This window comes from Lepidochelys kempii, chromosome 1, assembly GCF_965140265.1.
Source record: "Lepidochelys kempii isolate rLepKem1 chromosome 1, rLepKem1.hap2, whole genome shotgun sequence".
NCBI lineage: Eukaryota > Metazoa > Chordata > Testudines > Cheloniidae > Lepidochelys > Lepidochelys kempii.
Window position 1 is genome coordinate 331,841,744 of NC_133256.1, and position 26,425 is coordinate 331,868,168.

The 26,425-nt window shown below is 41.2% G+C and overlaps 1 protein-coding gene across 5 annotated transcripts in view; it reads right to left on the reverse strand.

The window, feature by feature from the left end:
- The window catches only part of PCLO (piccolo presynaptic cytomatrix protein), a 514,363-nt gene that overhangs the window by 73,373 nt on the left and 414,565 nt on the right, over nt 1-26,425 (reverse strand). For all 5 annotated transcript variants that reach the window (XM_073328639.1, XM_073328637.1, XM_073328638.1 and 2 more), the window contains exons 14-18: nt 24,834-24,884; nt 23,269-23,399; nt 19,574-19,600; nt 14,341-14,434; nt 1,649-1,720 (exon numbers count right to left, since the gene is read on the reverse strand). In XM_073328639.1, coding sequence (XP_073184740.1) covers nt 1,649-1,720; nt 14,341-14,434; nt 19,574-19,600; nt 23,269-23,399; nt 24,834-24,884 — 375 coding nt within the window. The remainder of the gene's footprint in view (nt 1-1,648; nt 1,721-14,340; nt 14,435-19,573; nt 19,601-23,268; nt 23,400-24,833; nt 24,885-26,425) is intronic.

Consider the following 26,425-nt stretch of genomic DNA (forward strand, 5'->3'; position numbering starts at 1 on the left):
TGCAGGCTCCCAATAAACTCATACATGTAATAGTAAGGGAATCTTCTCTAGTGCTGGCAGAAGGAAAGGGTGCAAATACTTTAGGAACCAAGCCTTTGTCATCTGATTAGAAAAAAAAATACAGACTGATTCAGCAGTCCAATGAATTTATGAAAGACTCCTCAGCTCTACCTGGGAAGTCTCCTCAAGTCTGTCTCTTTCCAGGGGGGCAGAAAAGACATTTGTCTTTAGCTCTCATATGCTGGGCAAGACCCAAGCTCTGGCTTGGTTTCTTTGGGGGGCTTTTAGTTGCTTCATCAGTGGTGCCCTTAGAGACAACAGTCATTGACAAGTTATATTTTTGGATGCACCCCACATCCACTGTCACTTGTTAGGTTTCCTTCTGATTTAATCCTTGACAGCCCCTAAATAATGGGCCTGAAATATACTTGTTTGCGCTCTCTCTCACTCTCTCACTTTCCCAACGAGGAACTGCATTCACATTTAAATAAAAATGAAGTTATAAATTAGATTAAATACTTGCAGATGGTGCTCATATTTCAAGTCAAAAGTTTTAATCATGCCAGAGAAGCAGTCATTAAAACACCAATTTAATCTACAGGTCATAAATAATAATGATGTAGATACTCGCTAAAGTCATGCATTTTGGGGTATGATAAGTATGCTGAAGACAGCAACAATGTGATGTGGTAGGTAGGATGTAAGTAATCATGTAATTGCTTTTTAAACTCATCCTTACATTTGTTCTAGAGATTATATAAGTGCTGACATAACTTGCCTGGTACTATGGTCACAATAAAGCATATCTGGTGCTAAACTGAATAACATTTCATTGCATATGCTGTATAATACACCTTAAATGGAGGGTAAGCAATTTTTTTCACATTAGTATCACTTGATCCAAATGGTAATTTTAGTAATTGATTTTTCTGGGTAATTGTTTCTAATTGTTATCCTCTGTGGTAATAACAATTTTAATTACTGATTTGACATGGTTATTGCTGGTAATTCATATTACATATGCTTTAAAACAAAAAGGGAAAGCAGGTTGTATCCAAGCTTTTCATCATTGCTGACCTGGAGCAGTGTTATTGAGACATTAGGAATAAACTATGCAAGACTGTGCTTTCAGTTACAGCTGCGTCATGCAACTGACTTCTTTGCAATTGCGTGTGCTTAAGTGCCTTGCAAAACCCTGGCCTCCAGGCAGAATTTGGTCCTTTTCTCATTGGCACGGCCGCTCTTCTCCCCACACTATAGAAAACTCGTCAGTCCTGAGACAAAGACAGACTCTATTTGTCAGAGCTGAAATCCCTCGTCAAGTTACTTTTGAAACACTGAGCTAAATTAGTGCAACTATTCAGCAGAATCACTTAATCCTAAATGCACAAAATTAGCCCTACTACGATATAACAAGAGACAGAAAAGTTTGGTGCCCTTTGTGGGTGAATGAAGGAAATCTCACACATTTCTTATGAAGTCAGGCAGTAGTATAGTTATGGCCTAGCAGCTAAGCCTAAAGAAAAATGTTTCTATGAGTCCCACAACCACCAAACAAACAATCTCTTATTATCAATGTGCATTTAATCAAGTGTCTCCCAAGAGGTGGGGAGGGAGTTTGCAGGAAGAGAGGAAATTAGATACTCACTTCACCCAGAAAGTCATTGGAGGAGAATCTATCATAATCCCAGACAGTCACTTCCAGTGTTTTCTTCTTCAGCTACAGTTTAAATCAAAAGATGATTAATCCCAATTGCCATCATAAACCTCATGTCGCATCCATACAATAGCTTCTATTTTTATTAATTGCCTGCATTGTTTTTCAATGTGATAGCCAGACAATTTTTTATCCCCACATCAACCTTGATCTCAGAAAATTAATTTTGGGCAAAGCTGGAGTTTGTTGTCAAGACGGATGGGCTTGTACAAGGCACTGCTGAGACTCTGAGAAGTTGCTTTTGAAAGCCCGACAGTGTGTCCAGCACAAGGCCCATACTGTGACTTTTTAAACGTTGATAGTGACTACACATCTGTACAAACAATGGGTGTTACCATACACACTGTAACAAGAGTGATAAGGTAAGGTGAGCTATTACCAGCAGGAGAATGGGGATGGGGAAAAACCTTTTTGTAGTGATAACCAAGGTGGGCCATTTCCAGCAGTTGACAAGAACGTCTGAGGAACAGCGGGGGGGGGGGGGGGGAGGGAAATAGTTTTACTTTGTGTAATGACCCATCCACTCCCAGTCTTTATTCAAGCCTAAGTTAATTGTATCCAGTTTCCAAATTAAATCCAATTCAGCAGTCTCTCCTTGGAGTCTGTTTTTGAAGTTTTTTTGTTGAAGAATTGCCACTTTTAGGTCTGTAATCGAGTGACCAAAGAGATTGAAGTGTTCTCCGACTGGTTTTTGAATGTTACAATTCTTGACGTCTGATTTGTGTCCATTTATTCTTTTGCATAGACACTGTCCAGTTTGGCCAATGTACATGGCAGAGGGCACTGCTGGCACATAATGGCATATATCACATAGGTAGATGTGCAGGTGAATGAGCCTCTGATAGTGTGGCTGATGTGATTAGGCCCTATGATGGTGTCCCCTGAATAGATATGTGGACACAGTTGGCAACGGGCTTTGTTGCAAGGCTGTCTCCCAAGATCTGTGAGAGTGATGGGTCGTCCTTCAGGATAGGTTGTAGATCCTTGATGATGCGTTGGAGAGGTTTTAGTTGGGGGCTGAAGGTGATGGCTAGTGGCGTTCTGTTATTTTCTTTGTTGGGCCTGTCCTGTAGTAGGTAACTTCTGGGTACTCTTCTGGCTCTGTCAATCTGTTTCTTCACTTCAGCAGGTGGGTATTGTAGTTGTAAGAATGTTTGATAGAGATCTTGTAGGTGTTTGTCCCTGTCTGAGGGGTTGGAGCAAATGCGGTGGTATCGTAGAGCTTGGCTGTAGACATGGATCGTGTGGTGTGGTCTGGATGAAAGCTGGAGGCATGTAGTTACGTATAGCGGTCAGTAGGTTTCTGGTATAGGGTGGTGTTTATGTGACCATCACTTATTTGCACCGTAGTGTCCAGGAAGTGATCTCTTGTGTGGACTGGTCCAGGCTGAGGTTGATGGTGGGATGGAAATTGTGGAAATCATGGTGGAATTCCTCAAGGGCTTCTTTTCCATGGGTCCAGATGATGAAGATGTCATCAATGTAGCGCAATGTATACCTTCAAATCAGCGGCACAGCTATGGGTACCCGCATGGCCCCACAGTATGCCAACATTTTTATGGCTGACTTAGAACAAAGCTTCCTCAGCTCTCATCACCTAAAGCCCCTACTCTACTTACTCTATTCAGGGGACACCATCATAGGGCCTAAGCACATCAACCCCCCTCCGCTGTTCGCCAGATGTTCTTGTCAACTGCTGGAAATGGCCCACCTTGATTATCACTACAAAAGTCCTCTCTGCTCCTTCTGGTAATAGCTCACCTTAAGTGATCACTCTCGCTACAGTGTGTATGGTAACACCCATTGTTTCATGTTCTCTGTGTATATAAATCTCCCCACTGTATTTTCCATTGAATGCATCCAATGAAGTGAGCTGCAGCTCACAAAAGCTTATGCTCAAATAAATTTGTTAGTCTCTAAGGTGCCACAACTACTCCTTTTCTTTTTGTGGACACAGACTAACAGGGCTGCTACTCTGAAACCAGTTTAATACAGATATTCTTAATGATGTAGAAGACCTTCACAATAAAAAGTGGATTTATAGTAATTGTTGTTACAAAATATCTTCTGGTCTCACTTAGTCTTAGTAAAACGAACAGTTATGCAGTGCCAGTTTCTTTGAAAATTATGTTAAAATAAGTATATCCTACCCCCCCCCCCCAAGGAGATTTTTAAATATTTTTTGGGGGAATACATAATGCACTTGCTAATAGGGCAACAATAAAAATATGGTTTGAAAGCAAAGATTTAAAAAGTGCTCTTAACTAAGTGAAATTCTGTTCTCTCTCTTTTTTTATATCCTATCCACTCGGGCAACATAGAACACGTTTTTATTGGAAATATCCTGTGAAAAATTAAACAGAAGTTTGAACAAGAGACTATATAAAGTGGCAAGATAGCAGGGAAAGCTTAGCATATCATTTGTGAATGCCCTTTACAAATTATAGGCAAAGATATTTAAACATTTAGAGAGATGTTCTAAAGAGTGCCTCTTCTCTACAAGTTATGAATGTGCTGGACTGGCACAGAAGGAATTATAGAATCATAGAATATCAGAGTTGGAAGGGACCTCAGGAGGTCATCTAGTCCAAGCCCCTGCTCAAAGCAGGACCAATCCCCAATTAAATCATCCCAGCCAGGGCTTTGTCAAGCCTGACCTTAAAAACTTCTAAGGAAGGAGATTCTACCACCTCCCTAGGTAACGCATTCCAGTGTTTCACCACACTCCTAGTGAAAAAGTTTTTCCTAATATCCAACCTAAACATCCCCCACTGCAACTTGAGACCATTACTCCTTGTCCTGTCCTCTTCTACCACTGAGAATAGTCTAGAACCATCCTCTCTGGAACCACCTCTCAGGTAGTTGAAAGCAGCTATCAAATCCCCCCTCATTCTTCTCTTCTGCAGACTAAACAATCCCAGTTCCCGCAGCCTCTCCTCATAAGTCATGTGTTCCAGACCCCTAATCATTTTTGTTGCCCTTCGCTGGACTCTCTCCAATTTATCCACATCCTTCTTGTAGTGTGGGGCCCAAAACTGGACACAGTACTCCAGATGAGGCCTCACCAATGTCAAATAGAGGATAGATGGATCTAGGAGGGGAAAAAGTATGGATCTGATTGAATTTTTGTGTGGGAACTGATACATATTTTATTGTGTGGGAAGAGTATTTGACACAGACAGCACTGCCGAGTGAGGCAGAATGTTTTTGAGGGAGCCATTTATTAAAATGTCGCCAGCACATTTGTCTCTCTCTTCTTCACTCTCTTATCATTTCTCTTAAGTCTAAATCTGAAAAAAAAGTTTCATTGTGTATTTAACCTGCATAATTTATGTTTGCGCCACTGAACAAGAATCACACCCCTCTTCAGATGGAGCTATCTTATCCAGCAGACCAGGATTTCAAGCAACTGGCCCTATGCTGGAACTGCATTTTTGTATTAGCAAGATAATAAAACAGAGCTGGAAATTTATAGTACTCCACATTTTTTGTAGTGTCTGTTTTAATCCTCTTAACTTAATAAAGCTTTTATAAAATACCAGGATAATGGACAATCATCAGAGGAACTCTGCTAAGCAGGGTGCATGAGATAAGTTTCAAATATGAGTTGAGGGGAAGTATTTGTCTGAAGACATATGTACCACAATTAAGGAATCAAGAGCATTTTGTGATTAGAGATTTTACAAGTAGCCCTTGTGTGTGACTCTATCTGAGCAAAGTGAGGTGCTGTTTTACATAATCCAATTTTAGCTGCTGAAGCCAGTGATTTAAGGTCCCCTCAGGAAGTTAACGGGTGATGTGATTGCAAGTAATTTTTCTAAACCTGGGCAGGTGTGTCTGTGTAGGTGGGAGTGCAGTCATCGGGAAAAGAACAAGTGTTCCCAGGCGAAGGACAGCTAGATGGCCATGATCACGCTTTGATCAGGAAGCAACTTTGGCTAGGCGCCAGTCATGGTGAGACAAAGGCATTGCTGAGCCTGAATCAGTTAGTGGGTGTTTCTTGTGTGGGAAGTTGCTAGATAAAAGTGAGCATTGTGACACATCATGTGGCAATTTGGATGAAATTCTGGGCCCACTCAAGCTAATAATGGCAATTTTACCATTGACTTCAGTGGGACCAGGATTTCATCCTTACGGTCCTTAGAGATGATAGTCTCTGCATAAACCAGGTGTTTTCTAGTTCTAGTTCTGTCAGTCCATCCATTCAGTACCCATCATCATGATTTCTTTTAGTGCCTATTAAGGCAAGTCACCTAACATTGACTGCTCAGAGAGGAGTGATGCTAGGTAGAAAAGAAAGGAACGGTTTGTTGTGTCTGAATCATAAACCAATTTTTTTATGAGGGTACTTTAAACTAAGCAGTCATTTGACTACAGGTTTCATTTTGTCTCATGTCTGTTAGTTTTGCAATATAGAATGTAAAAGCACATAACATGTTAAGGTTACTGCACTGTATCAAATATAATACATTTATAATATATTGAAAAGGGGAATAGAGAGGAAAAAATTATGACAAAAATAGATACAGGATCTTTACTATATACAGGCCACCACTTAGTGCAGTTTAACTTTAGAGGAATGTTTTTTTTATTTCTGATGTATAGCAGAGCACAAGCTTCTTTTGAGCTAGACAAAACACTTTTAATTGACTCGCTCAAAATAAATCTGGGTATAAATTATAGGGCAAAAAAGTTTTACCACCACAAACTTAGTTTAGTGAGAATTCCAAGCTATCCTCTCCAGACCCCCTAAAAGCATGTCAAGTTTACAAAATCTAAAACCCTGCAAGGTTTGCCCATTCCTAGTATTCATAAAATTGAGTGCTGTGTACAGGACTTTGTGACACTAACGTAAATTTACTGAAATGTATTGAGTAATATGTGTATGTATAACACAGCCTACATGGTGGAATGTTCGTCTTGCTCAGATTATGATTATGTTGCCTTTTGTTGGTATCTGGATGAAATTCACTGTAATACTGTTACAACTAATAACAATTCTCCTTTAGCTCAAGTGTTAGGAACATGTATTACTGGAGCGGAAGATACTGAAATGTAGCCCTGCTGATGACAGGTGACAGTTGCCTAGTGATTGGCACTAGACTCCACATAAAGTATCTATGTCACCAGAGATAGAGTGATAAATGTTGCCATGTTCTTGGATCTGAACTCCTGTGAACCTCAGATTCCAGAGAACAGCCTGGGGGGACATGCGGAGTAACAGCTAATGTCTGCCATTTCCCCATATACTGCCTAGAATGTCAGACCCTTCTCCCCTGCTTATGTGATTAATGTCTCCTCTAGTAACTGGCTCAGACACAACTAACAGCTAACTACTATATTAATAGTTCACATGGCAGAGGTCTCCATTTGAAGGTCTGGAGATCACTGCCTGCGTGATATTGCTGATGACTATGATATTTGTGTTCGTGTAGCTATGGTACATACCATTGGGAATATTTTCTATATTCTCCCCTGGGAAAATTCACACAACTCACTGAATGGAGCAAGCAGAATATTTTTATGCAGGCCCTGACTCCTACGCCAGATGTAGAGCCTTCTCTTATTCCTTTTCTTCAAAGCCGCTTTGGAAGAGCATAGTACTAATTTATGCCAAGACGCATGGTGCAGAATAATTAATACTGAATAATAATTTTATAATTATTTGTACTTATTTAGTTTTATATTAATATTCTATGAGGTTTTTAAATGCATTGCCTTTTACATTGTTATAAAGGACTCGGTACACAGGGGCAGAAAGGGAATGTGGATATAATTTTCAAAAGAGCCTAAATGATTTAGGAACCTACACTGCATTTTCAAAAGTGACTATGGCATTCAGGAACCTAAGTGACTTTCAATGAGACTTAGGCTCCAACGTGCCTGAGTCACTTTTGAAAATTATCTCAGGTTCCTAAGTCACTTAAATGCCTTTGAAAACTATATCCTTTCTAAATAAATCTATTATATATTAATTTCATTCAAGGAAGTGTAAATGTTTTACAAACATTAAAGAACTGAGCCTCACAATACTCCTGTAATGTATTGCTACCCACTTTAGACTGATCAGAAAACTGTGGCAGACTTTTTTTTTTTTAATTTGTCCAATGTCATGTACGGTGTCAATGGCAAAGGTAGGAATAAAACTCAGTACTTTTAATGCCAAATCATCTGCTCTCATCACTCCATCTTACACCTATCCAAAGAAAGGGGACTTGCACTGAGTATACATACCAATGTTTGTAATATATGTCTAGAACCCCTCCCTAAATTAAAATATCTCCATCATTCTCCCCTTCCAAAAAAATTAATTATGAAATAAATACTCAGTTTTACTTATTTTTTCCATTTAACTGTCTAACTGGAACTTGCTACATTGCAAAATTAATCATTATGGTCTTGAAAAAGTCTGTTTCATTCAAAAGTCTTTCTCATAATTATTTTCAGTTTAATTTCTGCTATGTTATGAAAGAGAAAACGAAAATGAAAAATTGTATAACCAGCCAATGTCTAGACAGTGACGTTAAAAAGACTATTATTAACAAACATTTAATAATACTTATTTGCTGTCAGCAGGCGAGCATGCCTTTGATCATAGAATCAAACGGCCTTGAGAGGTCATCAAGTCCAGTGCCCTGTGCTGAGGAAGGACCAAATAAACCTAGACCATCCATCACAGGTGTTTGTACATCCTGCTTTTAAAACCCTCCAGTGATGGGAATTCCACTATCTCCCATGGAAGCCCATTCCAGAATCTAACTACCCTTATAATTAGAAAGCTTTTCCTAATGTCTAAGTCTCCCTTGCCATAGATTAAGCACATTACTTCTTGTCCTACCTTCAGTGGATATGGAGAACAATTGATTATTGTCCTTTTTATAACAGCCCTCAAAATATTTGAAGACTGTTATCGGTTCCCCGTATCAGTCTTTTTTTCTCAAGACTAAATCTGCCCAGTTTTTTGTTAACCTTTCCTCAGAGTTCAGGTTTCTAAACTTTTATCATTTTTGTTGCTCTCCTCTGGACTCATTCCAATTTTATCTTTCCTAATGTGTCCTGCCCAGAACTGGACAAATTACTCCAGCTGAGGCCCCATCAGTGTTGGGTAGATCAGGACAATTACCTCCTGTTAATACGCTCCAGAATGATATTAGCCTTATTTGCAATTGTATCACATTATTGACTCAGTTCAATTTGTGATCCAGTATGACCCTCTGAAACTTTTCAGCAGTAACCTCACCAATTATTCCCCATTTTGTAAGTTGTGCATTTGATTTTTTCTTCCTAAGTGCAAGACTTTGTTCTTATCTTTAATTAATTTCATCTTATGGATTTCAGACCAACTCTCCAAACTGATGGAGGAGTGGAAAATGCTTCTCTGAAAGAATAGTTGTATCAAGTTTTTGAGCCAACACTAGCAAGGAAATGATTGCTGACAGTATATGGCTAATTCACAATCCGATGTAGCTTAAGTAGTTTGCTGATCAGAACATCTGTTCTGCAACCAGCATTGTTATTCTCTTAAACTCCTATTTATAGTCATTATCAAACTGTTGTGAAATATCAATCCATGTTGGCTATGCGTCCAGACACTATGAACAGCTTGACATGGAGACAATTCTCCAAGCTGTAGTATATGTTTATTTATATGTGCATTTGCAGCCATCATATACTCTAGGAACAACTGGAATCACAAAAATCAGGAAATATCCAATGCTGGGAGGGACTATGGTGCTATTTGCTATCTTGGCAAGGTATTTAACCTTGCTGCTCTGTGGAACTCTTGCTAATTCATGGAATAGCACTGAATTTTCCTAAGAGAAGAATCATCCACCTACACAACCATCTCATTCTCTCTAGCCAACAGATACATGCCAGGAGAGGTGTGAAAAGAAAAGTCCCTACCAAAAAAAGACACTATGTTGCACACAGTTCTCCCCTGGCGGAGACGACGAAAGAACAAACAACATGTGACAGATGTTAGTCACATCTCTTAATATACTTCTCTTTGATGTATTACTGGAAGGCACTCAGATACCAACGTGATGAGTGCTGTATTAACATAGAGCAAGGTGAATAACTGATTTTTTGGTTGGGTGACGTGGTCTTTCTGAAAAATTAAAAACAAAATGCAGTTTGGATCAAACAGAATCTGATTTTTTTTGGAATTTTTGTTGAATCAAGAAAGTCCAGTGCCTGAACCACTGGGCTAAAGGTTGTAAATGGGAAGGATACCAGCATCAACACCATTTCTTTCTCCAACCATTCTGAAACTATTTGTCAAATTTGCTGAAAGTTCGAATAAAACTGCATTTTTCCTTGAATAAACTATTCATTCTGAAAATTTTGCCCAGAACCTCCATGGAAGAGAACAGAATACGATTGTAGTGACAGTAGAAGCAAAGGTTAAAAAAATTTAAAATTCTTTTTTGTCACATTTTAAATTCTTTGATCCTAGCTCAGTGAGCAGGTGTCAGTATTTCAGCCACTCTTAGCACAGGCCCTAGCTGGCATCCTGAACGGCAAACTTTTGACTGTTACTTTGCTAATTAGGGCCTGTGGTAAGAGTGGCTGAGATACAGACAACTTTCTACTAAGCTCTGGCTGAGAACATCAGCTCATTTAAGGTCACCAAATAAATTTTTGATGTTCAGTCCCTGCTAACTAGACCTGTGACATGTTCACAGCAGACCCTGAAACCAAACCATTTTAAACTTGAAAATCAGCCTGGATTATTTGGAAAGTTTGCTAAGATTTACAAACCTCTTTAGTGAACCTGGGAGGTTTAGGGGCTGCATTGCAGTCATACCATTTTCATTTCGCATACCTTCACTGTGAAAACAGGCAGGGATTTGGCTGAATTTCACTTTGAACTTTTGGATTAGTTTGAAATGCTATGTATGCAAACCCCCAAGGTGTGATACCAAAATACAAGTTTACACAAACCCTGGAAGCCATAACTGAGCTGGATTTCAGCCCATGACCTTAGCAGTAAAAGACTCCATAGCCCATTATTAAGGCTACGATTTAGTCATGAGTATTTTTAGTAAAAGTCATAGACAGGTCACAAAAATTCATGGCCATGATCTGTCCATGACTTATACTAAAAATACCTGTGACTAAAACTTGGGCGGGGGAGTGTGGGGAGGGATATTTTGTGGGGGACGCTGCTGGGGTGGTCATTGCTGGGGGCAGAGGTGGCTCCTGAGGCTGGAGGCACCCGGGGCCAGCGGCTCCTGCTGCCAGGGGCCGTGGACTGGGGCTGCTCCTGCCAGCTGCCTGGGGACCACTGTCTGGGGCCAGAGACCACAGCTGCTCTGGCCGGCCACCCAGGGAATGCTGCCTGGACCACAGACTGCAGCTGCTCCGGCTGCCCTGGAACGGCTGGTGTGGCTGTCCCCAGGGCTTGGCTGTCCCTGGGGCCACCTGAGCAGCTGGCCCGGGAGCCAGCTGTTTGGGCGGCCCTGAGGTCATCCACACTGACTGCTGCAGAAGTCATGGACACTGTGGAAAGTCACGGAATCTGTGACTTCTGTGACCTCCATGACTGACATGCAGCCCTACCCATTATCAATCCTGTGAACCACATTAGTCCCCTCTCCAGCCTTCTTAGTGTTGCTTCATGCAAAAATGAATTCACTAATCCACACTGTCATCACTGAAAGAGAAGAATAAATAATCAAGTTTGAAATTGGGAGGCTAATTTTAAGGGCTGTGTGTCAGGATGAAGCATCAGATCAAGGCAGCTGAAAAAATCTGGACATTCTGCAGTAGCAAGCTTGGCATGCTGAAGTCATTTATAAAGTACTGAGAGATTGGATGGCTGTGAAAAATCAAATCTGAAAGTGTCAAGAACTTAAATGCTAAGAAATACAGGAACATTCGGGAAATGCAACTGGATCTAGGTGCTGGAAACAAATAATCTGTCTAGGTCCATTACTCCATAATTTTTGGATTTAAACCAGGAGGGAGACCCTCGTTTTGTCAGAATTTTTTAAAAAGGACAAAACTTCTCTTTCTCACACTCAGAGCACTGCCATGCTAAAGGCTACCACAGCTGATTTCGGAACTCAAGATTAGATTTAGAAAACTAACAATAGTAAGCAGGAGAAAGCTTTTGAGAACATGAAGGACTCCCCTCCTCAACTGTGACTGAAGCTGGTCTACTCTTGGAAAATAAAAACCCTAAAATGTTCCTCTCAGGGGACTAAGCCCATCCTTAAGCCCCTCACTATTATGTGTGAAAACAGCAACATTCCATATGTATTTTATTTAAATATAGAAAACAACAGAACCCCTAATATAAGTGAATCTGGATGACTGTAAGGAGCAAGACTTCTTGTTTCTCCGTCTTAGACATGCCCTATGTCTTGACTCACTCTCTCTAGTTAATTCAGCATCACATTCAGAGTTGCCATGCCTGTAGCTGTGGCATTGCTGAAAGTGTGGGATCCTGGAGGCAGCCTCACAGACCTGGAAAACACATAGAGCCTGAGTCTCTAGTTACAATCCTGAGACTCAGCAGGTGCATCTTAAACATGCTAGATGCCAGGAAGGAAGATCTCTGATGGTCATCAGCTAACTAGGCTGTCTCAAAAGAAGATGGTGACATCACCAGACCAAATGCAAACGAATGCCAAAGCCTTTAGGCCTCACTGAACACTGACAAATGCATAACAGTAAACCAGTCAGTATTACCTCTGGAGTATTATTAAGATAGGTACTGAATTTATATCTATATGTCTAGTGTTTAGACTTTATGAAATGCCTGTAAATTGCTGCATGCATAATCTCACTTAAAACCATGCTATAAGGTAATACTGAAGTGTATGTTCTATAACTGTAAAATGTTTGCTTTGAAACTATGTAGCTCACCAAACAATAAAGAAGACTTCACCTAATGCAAAATGCTGGATTCCTACAGATTCCTGCCCATGAGGAAAGACTATTGAATCCAAATGGGCCATCATGGAACAAAGACTTTGTTGATTTTGTCTCCCACAGCCCTGAAGAGATTACGTGCCCAACCCCTCATTTTATCACTGGGATGTTGGGGGAAGGGAATAAAAATGCCTGTTAAGGAGAATTTATTATTCTTTTGCTGCTTGAACTCTGAGGGTGAGGCTTTCTAAGCATGTTTTGCCTGGGTTAGCCCTAAAGGATACATAGAGTCTGCTTACTACAGAAGTTTCTATTACTTTTTGAAAGCTGACTGTAACTCATGTGTGTGTGTGTGTGTGTGTGTTTACCTGCTTTACTCTTGTAAAGAACTCTTATTTCTTTTTCCTAGTTACTAAACCTGTGGCTGGTTTGTTACAGGATTAGCTACAAGTACTGTCTTTGGTTTCAGATCTGAGTACAACTGGCCTGAAGTAAGTGACTGGTCCTTCAGGACTGGGACTAACCTGAATATTGTTGTGATTTTTGGTGTAAAGCAACCATCTGTTATAATGTCCATCTTGCCCGGGTGGCAGTGGGACTCTCTGTGACTCCATGGTAAGACTGGTATAGTGCTTTAGGAGATCACACTTGTTACTAGGTTGGTGAAATCTCATTATAGAACATACAACCAGGTTGGAGTTTTTCCCCTGCTTCTTGACAGTCTGCCCCAAGGTTGGCACTCAGGGTCGTGAGCCACTCCAGACAGTGAGACAAAGACAACAACACTTGGCATAGGCGCTAACTCTGTGGATGCTCCAGAGCTAGAGCAACCACGGGGAAAATTGGTGGGTGCTCTGCACCCACCAGCAGCCAAGCTCCGCTCCCCTCCCTGCTCTGCCCCCCCCGCCCCACCGCACCTCCGACTCCTCTTCTGAGCGCGCCATTTCCCGCTTCTCCTCCCAGCACTTGCCGCCGCAATACAGCTGTTTCATGGCGTAACAAGCTCTGGAGGGATGGGGAGGAGTGGCACTGTGGCGTGCTCAGGGGAGGAGGTGGGGAAGAGGCAGGGCCGGGGCCAGGATTTGGGGAAGGGATTGGAATAGGGGCAGGGAGGGGGCAGAGTTGGGGCAGGGACTTTGGGGAAGGGGTTGGAATGGGGGCAGGGCAGGGGCAGAAAGGGGTCAGGATGGGGTAAAGTCAGGGAGGGGCCGGGGCAGAGGGGGATCGAGCACCGACCAGTGCCAGCAGAAGTTGACGCCTATGCCACTTGGTGAACAAATCTATGTTAAATGTGCTTGAACTTACTTATCCCTGGAAAATACACTAAGTATATTGATAGTCCAGCATAGTAATGTTGACCTGGTGTGACTTTAAATGATGTGTATGTGCGTATAGAACTAATAGAGGGATCAAGGGTATTTGCCTCCAAACGCTTTTTTAAATAACTGATAGTAGGTGCAATACGGTGAATTCCAAAGTAAAAAAACCAAAACTATTGGGAAGTATTTTTACGAGTTGAAGGGGCAACTAAATCTCTGGCAGAGATGCTCAAACTGTATCTGTAGAGAGAGTGAACTCTATCAGAGGCAAGGAAATCATTCAAGCTTCCCTTCAATTTGATAGCAGGATTTCTCAGGGGGATGAACTCCCTCCAATATCACCCCTGATTCCACAATGACAGTTACTGGCCATACAAATAATAGAACAGAAAATCACAGTGGATAGTGCTAATAGTCATGTACCTGCTCCATGGAGATACTTTTATAAATGACCGTCTGATTCCACTCGGGATTCAAGCTTTTCTGCACGTATTTAGTCCTCCGCTTGTACTCAGCACTGAATTTGAACAAAGGAAGGGAACATTACATTAGTCCTCTTTTGTTTCCTTCTGTTCTTGTACAGAATATATTTTATGGAAATAGAAAAAAACCTGCAACAACTCAGGGCTATAAGAATACAATGAGCGCCTACCTTCTTTATCTGCATTGCCCAAGCTGCTGTACCATGGTTTCATGATGCTATCTTTAAAAAGCTGACGTTATGAGCCTTCTGAAAACTCAGCCTGCCTACAAGAAAACTGTTCAACCTCCAGCATCAGGAAACACAAGCCTTTTTTTTTTTTTTTTTTTACTGTAGTTATACATACCTCCTGCCTCTTTAGTGCAGGGCTTTAATTACAACTGTAAATGATAATGTGTTTCTTTCCCAAAGAACATCTTTCTGTTATCACATTTAGGTAGGCTTAATCCATTTTATTTTTATTTTGTATTCTTTAATCACAGGAGTCTCATCTTATAGGAACATTAAATGAAAGCAATGGTACACTGATATACTGTTAATGAAAGAAACAGTAATTTCATACTGATCCTGTTCTCTGGCTTCGCCTCTGACTGTAGTGAGACCAAGCATAAAAGTGCATCAAGCTCGTTTTTATCAATAGGCAAGTATAAGAAGTTTGGCTGAATTAGCTGCATTAAAAATGAGCTGAAATATACTCTGCATTTCCTGGGTGAAGAGCAAGTAATGCACTCACCTTTCATACATTATGGATTCCTTGGGCACTATAAGCCCTTTTGCTAGATCCACTTGTATACCAATTTTAATTTAATATAAAATGTTAATGGAAAAGATGTCATAGGGTTACCTAAGAAAATACCAAGAACTTCTAGGATTCTGAGCACCCAAATAGATTTAAAGTGCAGAACCATTTTGATAAATTAAAGTTAACTGCTCTTTTATTTACATTTAAACATGGCCCTAATGTAAAGGAACAATCAAAGACTTGAAGATTGGTTTATTTTATTTTTGATTATTCTTCCTTGTTTTAAGACCACTCTGAAAGCGTATAAGTAATATTTCCCAGCTTGATTTGTCCCTGTTCTTTTGGCAAATATGATTTCCTCCCTCTGCTATGGTTCTAATGGAGTAAACACCAGTACAGATTGCCTCATTTTGAGTACTTGCATAATTACAGCTTTGGACACAGTGGTCGTAGTCGATACTCTTACTCATGTCAAACAGTACATTATACTATACAAGTGGCTCCACTGAAATAAATTGTGCAAACAGTTGTGAAAAGTTCTTTCCAATTTTTTTCCACAGAAAATACTTACCATTTTCTGACAGGCTCTACTCTATTGTCTCATATCTGTTTTTCTATCTATACACATATTTTTCAGAAAGGCCCAAAGGCCCACATTCTCCTCTCTCTCACACTATATTACATCACAGGCCCTGAGGAACATACAGCACATCTGAGGTCTGCTCCGTAATAACGAGGCATTTGTGAGCACAGTGACATGAAATCCCTCTCCTGCCTCTTTTCCTCAGACATTCAGTTCTGAGTGACACTCTGTAAAGACAAAAAGAAAAGGAGGACTTGTAGCACCTTAGAGACGAACAAATTTATTTGAGCATAAGCTTTTGTGAGCTACAGCTCAAATAAATGTGTTAGTCTCTAAGGTGCCACAAGTACTCCTTTTCTTTTTGCGAATACAGACTAACACGGCTGCTACTCTGAAATCTGTAAAGACAGTGACTTGCAGCTCTTCTGCATCCCACACCTAGCCCATTTCACACAGCCCCATTCATTTTCTTTCAAAACATGATGTACTACTGTCCTCCAATTTACTAAAAAATGTGTAGGGCACTGTGGTTTGTAAAGCAGAGTATCTTCCCATGTCCACTTAAGAGAGGAAAGCAGAACATGTCCATAATGCAATTGGGTCTGACAACCTCAGAGTGTAATGATATCTGTTAAAAAAGGAGCTCTTTTTCTTTTTCTTTTTTATCATGCATCAGTAAGAAAGATGGATGGGATTTCAGGGGGAATGAATGCATGTTAAAAAGAAATTCACCCTATAATCTTATTACTCTGCATTCTTTGCAAAGAAGGCAAAAACAACCACCCCACTACCACCAACACCACCAAACCGTAAACCTCTCTGGGAAGCAGAAAGACTATGATGACTAATCCTATTTCATGGTCCACTTAAATATTTATGCCTATTAAGAAAACCAGACAAACTCAGTGGCATGTTCCCCCCATTCTCCTGCTCCCAAGCCCCTCCTTAGGCCTTTCTGAAGCTGTCTCTGCACATCTGGAGATGGGGTAAGCTGAGAAGGGCAGGACTGGGGTGAGCATCTCTCTGTCCTCACACTACTTTTCTGATCAGCTAATGCCGACTTGTAAAGATTAACTCACCCAGACTCCCCTTGCACAAGTTGGAATCCATTTCCCTCCTACCCAGGGGCAGGAGAAAGGGGGCAGGGACAGTGGGGAACATAGGAGCTTGAAGACAGTTCAGAGGCACTGGAACTTGGTCTGGATGATTCTGGTACTCAAGGGATATACTGGTTTCAGGGGAGGAGATCTTGGGTTTTGAAAGTGGGTAGGGGATTGGACCCCCCTGCTGGTCTCCTTGATACCACTGTAAATCTTGAGTAATTCCCATGAACTCCGGGCAGTTACTCCTGGGTTAGCCTTAGGGGTGGGCAACATGGGTGACTGTCCAAGGTGCCATGGTCGGGGTCGTGGGGGGGCACCACCTGAGTGTTGCAAGCTGGTGGGCCTGGGCTGCCAGAGGGGGTGGGGGTTGTGTGGGCAAGTCTGGGGCTGGAGCCACTGGCAAGCCAGGCAGGGGGGAAGGTGATGGCACCTGGAGCTGCCAGCTGGCGGGGAGACACAGGCAACAGTCTCGCCCCTGCGGAGCCAGTGGGCCAACTCCTGGTATCCCCTTCCCACGGGCGCAGTGGTCAGGAGGTATACGGCTGGGGAAGGCCCTGGGCTCAGAAACTCCCTCTCTGTGTAGCCCGGCCTAGACGGCCAGTCACTCATGGCAGTGGCTCTGCCTTCAGAGCTGGGCACCTGGCCATCCACTACTGCTCTCCGGCCATCCAGACCAGGCTGCACAGAGAGGGAATTTCTGAGCCACCCAACCAGTGCTTAATTTGTGCCAAGGGTTACTGGGCCTGAGCTCTGGCAGGTCTCTCATTATAAATTAAGCACTGTGGGGAGGAAGTGGGGCTTGGGCGCAATGAGGGTGGGGAGCCTGGAGAGCCTGCGGGGGTCAGGGGCAATAGTGGGGAGACTGTGGGGGCCAGGGGTCATGGGCGGGTGCCTCTGCCAGGGGTGCCAAAATATAAGTTCATCCAGGGCATCCTTTTCCCTAAGGCTAACCCTGAGTTACTCCAGTTTTATATCTGTGAGAGCAGAATTTGGCCTGAAATGCTATTGCAAAAGGGACTGAGTCTGTTGCACAGCAAGAAATTAAAAAACAACAACACTGACTAAATCTAGAAAAGCCCACACAAAGCAGAATGCCACTTGAAGGACTGTGCAATTTTAAGAAGAAAGACCTGGCAAATACATTGGCTCTGTCCCACTAGATTACCACTTTTCCCTTTGCCTGTGATTAACAGATGGTGATGCTTTGATACAACACCTTCATTAAAACTAGTCAACTCCCAATGGAGTTCATACTTGAAACTCATAAGACATGCCATATGTGGAAAGAACACAAACAGAGGCTCTTCCTTTTCTTTATCATTTCTCTGGGTTTCCCTTTTTATACCCTGTTGCTATATGCATTAACACAATACATTACTTATAGAATAAAGAAAGTATTAGACTACTCTTACATGGAAAAATTAACGTTTGAATACATGAATTATATAATTATATTAATTATGAAATAACCGTGATTTGAGGCAGAGCAGAATTTGTTTATTAAAAAAGCCACCTATTAGCCTGCTTAAATTTTCCTTTTTAAATAAATGTGAGATTAGAGCGCTGAATTGTATCTGGTATTACTCTGGGTTGGAGCTGGTCAGAAATTTTTAGTCAAAACAAGTTTTTTTTGACAAATAGGCCATTTTCCTCTGAATTGACAGGTTTTGTAAAATGTGTCAATTTCAATAAAATTTTCTTTAGGACCCTCTTCCACCCTTCTCACCCTCGCGCCCCCCACTCCTTACCCCTCCCATCAAAATCTCAGACAAAGTGCTTTGACATTTTTTGAAGGGAACATTCCAATTTTTCATTTACAAATGACTTTTCAGAACAAAATTAATTGTTTTTCCACAAAAACATAGTGGAAAATGTTTTTAACTTCAAAATTGCAATGAAATGTTTATATTTTATCCAAATGAAATATTTTGATTGACCTGAAATGAATTTTGTTTTGGTATTTGGTTTCATAGGAAAATTTCATTTTTGTTTAGTTTTGTTTTCATTCTGTTTTGGAATAGAAAAAAAATCAAAATCATGGAATTTCCAACAAAACAGAAAATCTGGTTCTGTACCCACTCTGCTGTGGGTTGACACTGGTGTATTTAAGAGCAGAATTTTGTCATTTAATCTGTTTTATGCCTGTACTCCAAAACCCAGCACAGGTAAATCTAACTAATATTTCAGTTCTGCTTACTTCAGACTGCCATTTATATGTGGACTTTTGCTAGAAAGCTATAAATCCATCTAGTACAATAATCTATAATATAATTCTAGGCAAAGGTTTTGTATAAGGTGTACAATAGTTCTCTAAAGAAAGGTAGAATTGGGTCACTTCCAAATAATGTCAGCATCTCTGATTGTCTCTCAGCAGTAACCTCTGCTGAAAATTATGTGACAAGTTCACAGTTAATCACAAGCATCAAAGAGTAAGGACCAATTTACGCAGTATTTGATTGAACAAAATTCCCATTCACTTCAGTGGAAGTTTTAAATAATTAAGAACTACAGAGTTTGATCCTAAAACGTTACTGCATCAGGAACCACAACAATTCCCCCCCTCCTCTACCAATTTCTTTCCCTTCTGGAAATCAGATTAATTAGACAGTGAACAGCAAAGCCAGTCTTGGTTCCTGGATTTATAGGTCACCAGAACTCAATGAAAATCTACAGGTACATGCATAAGGTAATCACAGCTTGATGCATGCATGCTTCAAAGAATAAAATTGAAAGATAAGTCACTCTACCTTGCATTCTGGACAACCATGACTTGTCTGCATGGACCCAGTGAGGAGACAGTGTAATAAATGGAGATAGGAAAGTGGAGGAAGCAGCATGAGAGAAAATGGGAATAGACAGAAACGAAAGAGAGAACATGTGAATAATAAATGAGCAGTTTCTAGTTTCAGAATCACAGGAAACAGACATTAACAAGAATACATATTTTGATGTGGATTGAACTACATCAAAAAGAAAGATATGTATTAGCAATCAGTGAATGCATTTGTATTCAGATAAAAGTAATGAAATTACTGAGCATCTCTCCACTTTAATTGTCAGTGGTATGTACAAAGAATCCCCAAAGCAATATGTCCCATTGTGAATGATAACATTAATCATAGTTTGAACTAGAAATGGGCCCAAACCACAATGGAAATTTAAATGCCCCAGAACTTTGTCCCCGTTTGGAGCTGGATTTGAATTCAGGTCAGAACTTTGTAGCTTGGACCTATCTCTAACTTAAAGTCTTATTTCTACAAAATCAGGGCAATAACTCCCCTCCCCCTCCCTCCAACTTCTCATATGACAATCGGCACAAGTAATTAAAACTCAGTTTTTACATAAAATGGAACTGTAGATGTCACAATACGTAAGGATTTACTATGTATCCATCATAAATGGTCTTTTTTAGCCATTTTGGACCTACTGATTTCAATGGGAATTTCATGACCAATTTCTCTAGGAGCAAGACTGAGCCCTTTATAGCCTGAATCAACCATGTTTTCAATGGGACAATTCATGTGCTTTTAGCTATATGTGTGGTTAAGTACCTTGCTGAATTGGGACCATAGTTCAGAAATTCATCCTAAGCTGAACATTTGGGTAATAAGTGTCAAATTTTCAAGAGAGCCTCATTAGCTACACTTACCAAAATTGCAGGCAAATCCATTTGCAGGTGTAAAACAAATAGTTGTGTGTGCAATTCAGCATATCTGCACATATTTACACAGTTTGCTTATATGATGCAACTATGGAGTTTAGTATATTATTTATTTATATATATATATATAAATTATAGGAGGCCAAAACCAAAAGGAAACTACTAATTTCAGAAGCATCATGCTACTATGGCATAGCTCAAAAATAGGTTCACTTTTAAAGTGCAGGCCAATATTCCATTATATGGACTAATGATGATGGGTATTGTGCAAAGAAAAAATATATTTTTAAATATATATAAATAAATTTAATGGTTATGTGAGTTACTTGTTCATCTGTATAAATGTTTGCAAGATTGAGTAATTGAAATGAATGGGACTGCTTATGGGAATAACTTACATGTGTGAAGCTGAATCTGTCCATATGTTCTTGCAGAGTTGGAGCCTATTAAAGTCCATATGCATTATTTTAACATAGGTAAGTAAGAGTTTGCAGAATTGGGCCACCAATCCATACCTACGGATTGCTTGAGACAGCAGATTGATAGCCTGAATGACTGTCACAGATCCTCTGGAGCGATTGCCATCAATTATGTCCAAGAGAATTTAAGTTCTTGAAGTAATGTATTATGTGGTGGCCAAATATGTGCAGTAAGTCATATTCTAAGACTCTTAAGGAACTACTGTTTTAAAATACTAGTGTACACACTCAAGAGCTGACTGTTGTGCTGCATTGTTGGAAAAAGTCATTTATATAAAATAGTTAATTTTAAAATTTAATTTACAAGCAGCTGAAAGGCATGAACCCACTTGATGGGACAATAGCTGATAAAGGTTTGATTCAAAAAATAAATCTAGCTATACTAGAGGGGCATAATGCCTCTGAAACAAATATTCTCCAACAGCTTTCACCTCTCCTAAGTACAAAGGTCAGACATACATTTTTAACTAATGTGGTCGAGGCCTAAGACTCTGTTAGGGCTAATGGGATTATTCACATGCATGAACATTTACAGGATTGTATGAAGGATTACAGGCCTCAAACCCGGGCCTGTGGGTTGCGAGACATTGGCAGCTCACCTGAACCAGTTGAGAAAGGGGTTAGTAAAGATATAGTTCACCTAGGACCCCGTCCACAAAATTCCTGTTTGGGGGAAATGTCCAGCCTTACTGATTGGCTGGGATGCACTATACAAACCAGAAAGAGGCAGAGGAAGGTGTCTGAGCAGCTAGTTGAATCTTTGGTTGGCTGTTACTATGGACCCTGCCTGCTTGCGTAACTCCTGAGCCCTCCCTTCTCATTTGTTCATGCTCTCCTTAACTCAGACCCCCATCCATTCCCAGTTCCTGTTTTCCTGCTTCGCTCTAGGTCTGTGATCTTGCGCCCTAACCCGATGCTGACTACAGCTTTGATGCCTGCCTTGACTCCTGACTCTGACCACTGGCTTGGCACCAGACTCAGGCACTGACTTTTGGCTTGGAACCAGACTCTGGCTCTGGGCTTGGCCTCACTTACATTTTATAGTGCTCTAACCAGCCGGCTCAGGGGTGTGAAAAATCAGCCCCTGTGCACAGCAAGTCAGAGCGCTTTAAAGCGCTACTGTAAACAGGGAGCCGTGCTCCCAGCGCTCAGAGCTAATCCCCTCATGGAGGTGGATTACCAGTAGTGCTTCAAAGTGCTGCCATGGGAGCGCTCTTGCGACCGCGCTTTGAAGTTTCCAGAGTAGCCATGCTCTCTGATCTTTGACTCAGATTCTGACTCTGGCTTTGGTTCCAGGCTCCTGACACTAACCATTAGATTGATTGCCCAAACCCAGGTCCCTGCAGATTGTGCCACTGCAAAATAAGGCGCTGGTCCTGCAAGTTATTATGCATGTTACATAAACTGAATAAACCTACATAAAGTTAAATGTAGTTCCACTATTTAAGTCAGTGGGACTGTTTGTTCTGCACATGTGTAACTGCTTGCAAGATCAGGACCTAAAACCAAAGTTATTACAGTTTATCAGACAGCAGTATGCATTAGAAAGGAGCACTGATTATAGATTTGCTATTATACTAATGGTTCAAAGGAGTCATTATGATCTGTGAAAAAAATTATAAAACACTACACAAACACTTCAGTGGGGAACCCCACATAACAACCTATCAAATATTTTAACTCTCATATGCTCCCTGAAAGGGATGTTTTCTAATAGCTCTCCTTTTTAAATTTACACTGTACCTTTAAAACCAATCATAGAGAGATTACTGAACATGGAATTAACATGGCAAATCTTGGTCTTAAATTCACAAAAACTAGAAAAAAAGATGAGCCAAAGATGAAATTCCACCCTAGTCTCACCTTGCAGTGTCCTTCATTACAGTCTCCCAAAAACATAAGAACCAGAAAAAACAGGCAGAGCAGAGTAAAAGACAGATTCCTAAGGAAAACTCTGAACTCCATGGATCTGGTGGGTTTCACCAGACCACAATGTTATTTTAACATAATTTGTGCATGTGTGTGACTTTTATTCTGTAAAAATTCAAAATAAAGATGAAATCTACAGGCCTGCTTCAGATCCCACTGAAATCAATGACAAAACTCACATGGATTTCACAGGAAATAGGATTGGGCCCTTTATTTGCACTGTCTTGTTAAAAAAAAGAACAAAGAGATGTTCAGTGCTGCTTGATACTAACCAGATTTTCTGAAGTTTTAATCTAAGTTCTGTTTTTCAGGACTGGCATCAAAGACAAATGAAAAGCAACAGAGTTCAATCTGAAATTTCCCCTCTACTTACCCTCTCCCTGGAAGTAGATAGACTTTAACGAAAGGGTCAGAATAGCCATTGTTGTCTCGTGGAGCTAGGTTTCTTGCTTGAAGAATGTGGATGATGAGGTTGCCAAGGTGCTTGTCATAGTTGATTTGAAGCTAGAGTGGGCATTAAAATACTTGAGAATTATTTTTTCCTTTGCTTACTTAAGAATTCAGTTTTCCCCTGAAACCCTTTGCATAAATGTTTATTAAATGCAGCAACACCTATTCACATCTATTTGACAAGTGACTCATTTCAGCAGATGATTTAATCTTTCAGTGACCTGGGAGCACAGAAACAGATTCTGCTTCCTGCTAAAATGATTGTTCGCACCTCCACAAAAAAAGAGAATGACCTGGTCAACAGCCTTAGCTCTTACACTAGAGATCTCAGGTAGAGATTCTAAAACCAGCATGGTAGTGTGCGCTCCATCAGTCAGTCTTATGCACTCACAACCATAAGCCATCTCAGTCTATCCCATTGACAGTACAGGATTGTTCCCAGTCAGGGGAGTAGCCAATATTCACTCACACAGCTTCAAAGTGCACCCTCCCCATAATTTGAAATGGGCTTTTTCCCACACACCCTAAATGACCATCCTAACTTGTATCATCTTCTCTTGACTCTCAAGACTCTCTTGGCTCCTTTCTTCATTTCCCCATGTCTCTGGTGGTACTGTCCTTTTCTTCACTCTGCACCTATGGTATAGCTGTCCCATATCCCACAAACCATCAGTGTCTCTGCTCCTTATACCATATCTGCTAAAAGTTAACAAAAGAGGCTGCCAGAACCAGTTATTCCCTTAGGCTGTCTTGCTTTAAACCATGGACACTTGGCTCTCTGAGCCACTATTGAAAGTGGACTAAGGGGACAGATGTAGACAGAGGAGGAAAGGTGCTACCAGCTGCTTTCCCCAGCTCCCTAGCAGCAGCAGAAAGGGCTTCCAGCCAGGAGGTTGGGAGCTTACCCACTCTGTGGGGGCCCACCTGCACTTTGAAGTCAGTGGGACTCCCTTTTGAGTAAGGTGACCCTGAAATGGGAGCTCACATGGAATTGGGAGGCAATCCCAGCAGCAGCAGTTTCTATGCCCACCAAATTTTCATTTGCAGAGGTTAGTGAACTTTTTATTTTTAAACCACCACTGAGGTCAATTCAATTCAGATATATTCAGCTACTCAGCACTGCATGGAAAAAATGTAACTGCTTCTTGGAAAATCCACAACTTTGCTTGCATATATGTTCAGTGAATCACAGCGAGTGTCCAAGGATTGCAGATTGGAATCAAGTTCAATTTATTTTTTAGACCTTTTGAGAGCAGTAGGAATTCCCATGCCACTGTTGAATTGATCTTGTATTCCACACACTGATAATAAAGTCAGAGGTCCAAATCCGGCACTGCTTAAACCCCATGTCATCCCAATGGCTTTAGTGACATTTCAAGGGTCCAAATTACCTCAGAATCAGCCCAAATCACACAGCACAGGTTCCCTTCTGAAAACTCATTCTAAACCTAAACACGTTCAGCTGCAATAAATTCTGTATGTATTTACCTGAATTTCTCCAGTGATTGGATGGGATGTGGACTTTGTGGCTTCAGTGGGCTACCGGATGAAAAAATATAGCGAGACACATAGGTTAAACATAACAGTCTTTCAATGGTAACATTTTTACAAAGCTCGGTTTACACTGCTCTACCTACCACTTACCTTAGAAAGCCACTTTTCTGCTGACTTAATCGATTACTAATTAATTATTATTATAGTATTTTCATTGGCACCTAGTGACCTCACCTGAAATCTTTAGGGTAGGTATTGTACAAACACTGAGAAAGAAACAGTTTCAGTCCCAAATTGTTTACAGTCTAAATCAGGGATCGGCAACCTTTGGCACGCAGCCTGTCAGGGAAATCTGCTGGTGGGCCGGGACGGTTTGTTTACCTACAGCATCTGCAGGTTCGGCCGATCGCAGCTCCCACTGGCCGCGGTTCACCATTCCAGGCCAATGGGGGCTGCGGGAAGCGGTGCCGGCCAAGGGATGTGCTGACCGCCACTTCCTGCAGCCCCCATTGGCCTGGAATGGTGAACCGCGGCCAGTGAGAGCTGCGATCGCCCGAACCTGCAGATGCTGCAGGTAAACAAACCGGCCCAGCCCACCAGCGGATTTCCCTGACAAGCCGCATGCCAAAGGCTGCCGATCCTGGGTCTAAACAGATAAGACAGACAACATCCGGGAGGAAAAGAAGTAGCATCATTCTCATTTGACAGAGAGGGAACTGGAGCACAGAGATTAAGGGTAAGTCTACACTACAGCAGCAGAGCTACAGCGCTGCAGCTGTGCCACTGTAGTGTAGATGCTTCTGACATTGGCAGAAGAGGCAGAGGTAGAGGCAGTTAATTCCCCTCTCCGAAAGATGGTAGCTACAGTAGGGGGTGGATTGACCTAACTATCTCACACAGGGTGTGACATTTTTCATAGCTCTGAGTGAGGTAGTTGTGTCAATCTAATTTTTAGGTGTAGACCAGACCTAATTGACTTTCCAGAGATGGCACAGCTGGATTTCGGTAGAGATGCATGGATTAAACTACTTTAGGTCAAGGCCAATTATTTTCCCATCAACCTCTTGGATGATCACAGAGAAGAGGATGAAAGTGAGTGAATTTTCAAGTGGACGTGACAATTCCAAATCAGTTTCTGTTGATAGTCATTCATTGATTCTTAAGTATCATCTTCCATGCCCATCAATTTGTTCATGTCACTGCACTCTTTGAATCTTTCCACTGGCTCCCCATCTACTATGATATCAAATTTAAGCTTCTGGTCCCCTTCTTCAAATCTCTGTATATCCCTGCCTCTTCCTATTTATTCTCCTTTATTGAGGTCCATGAATTGCTGACAAGGACAAAAGCATTCCTAGATAATTATGTTTCTTCAATTTAAGACAAATTTCACCATTTGTTTGATATCCTCTTTCATTATATGATGGTGTCCTTGAGCCAGCCTGGAGCTGCTTCCATTCTTCCAATGACTGGTCATGCAACCTGGGTCTATCAGGTTCTACAGCAAAGGTTTCAATACTTTTATATTCTCTCCATACCTGATTCCTTGGTTGATGCAGCAGACAATGAGAGTTCTAAACAAAGAC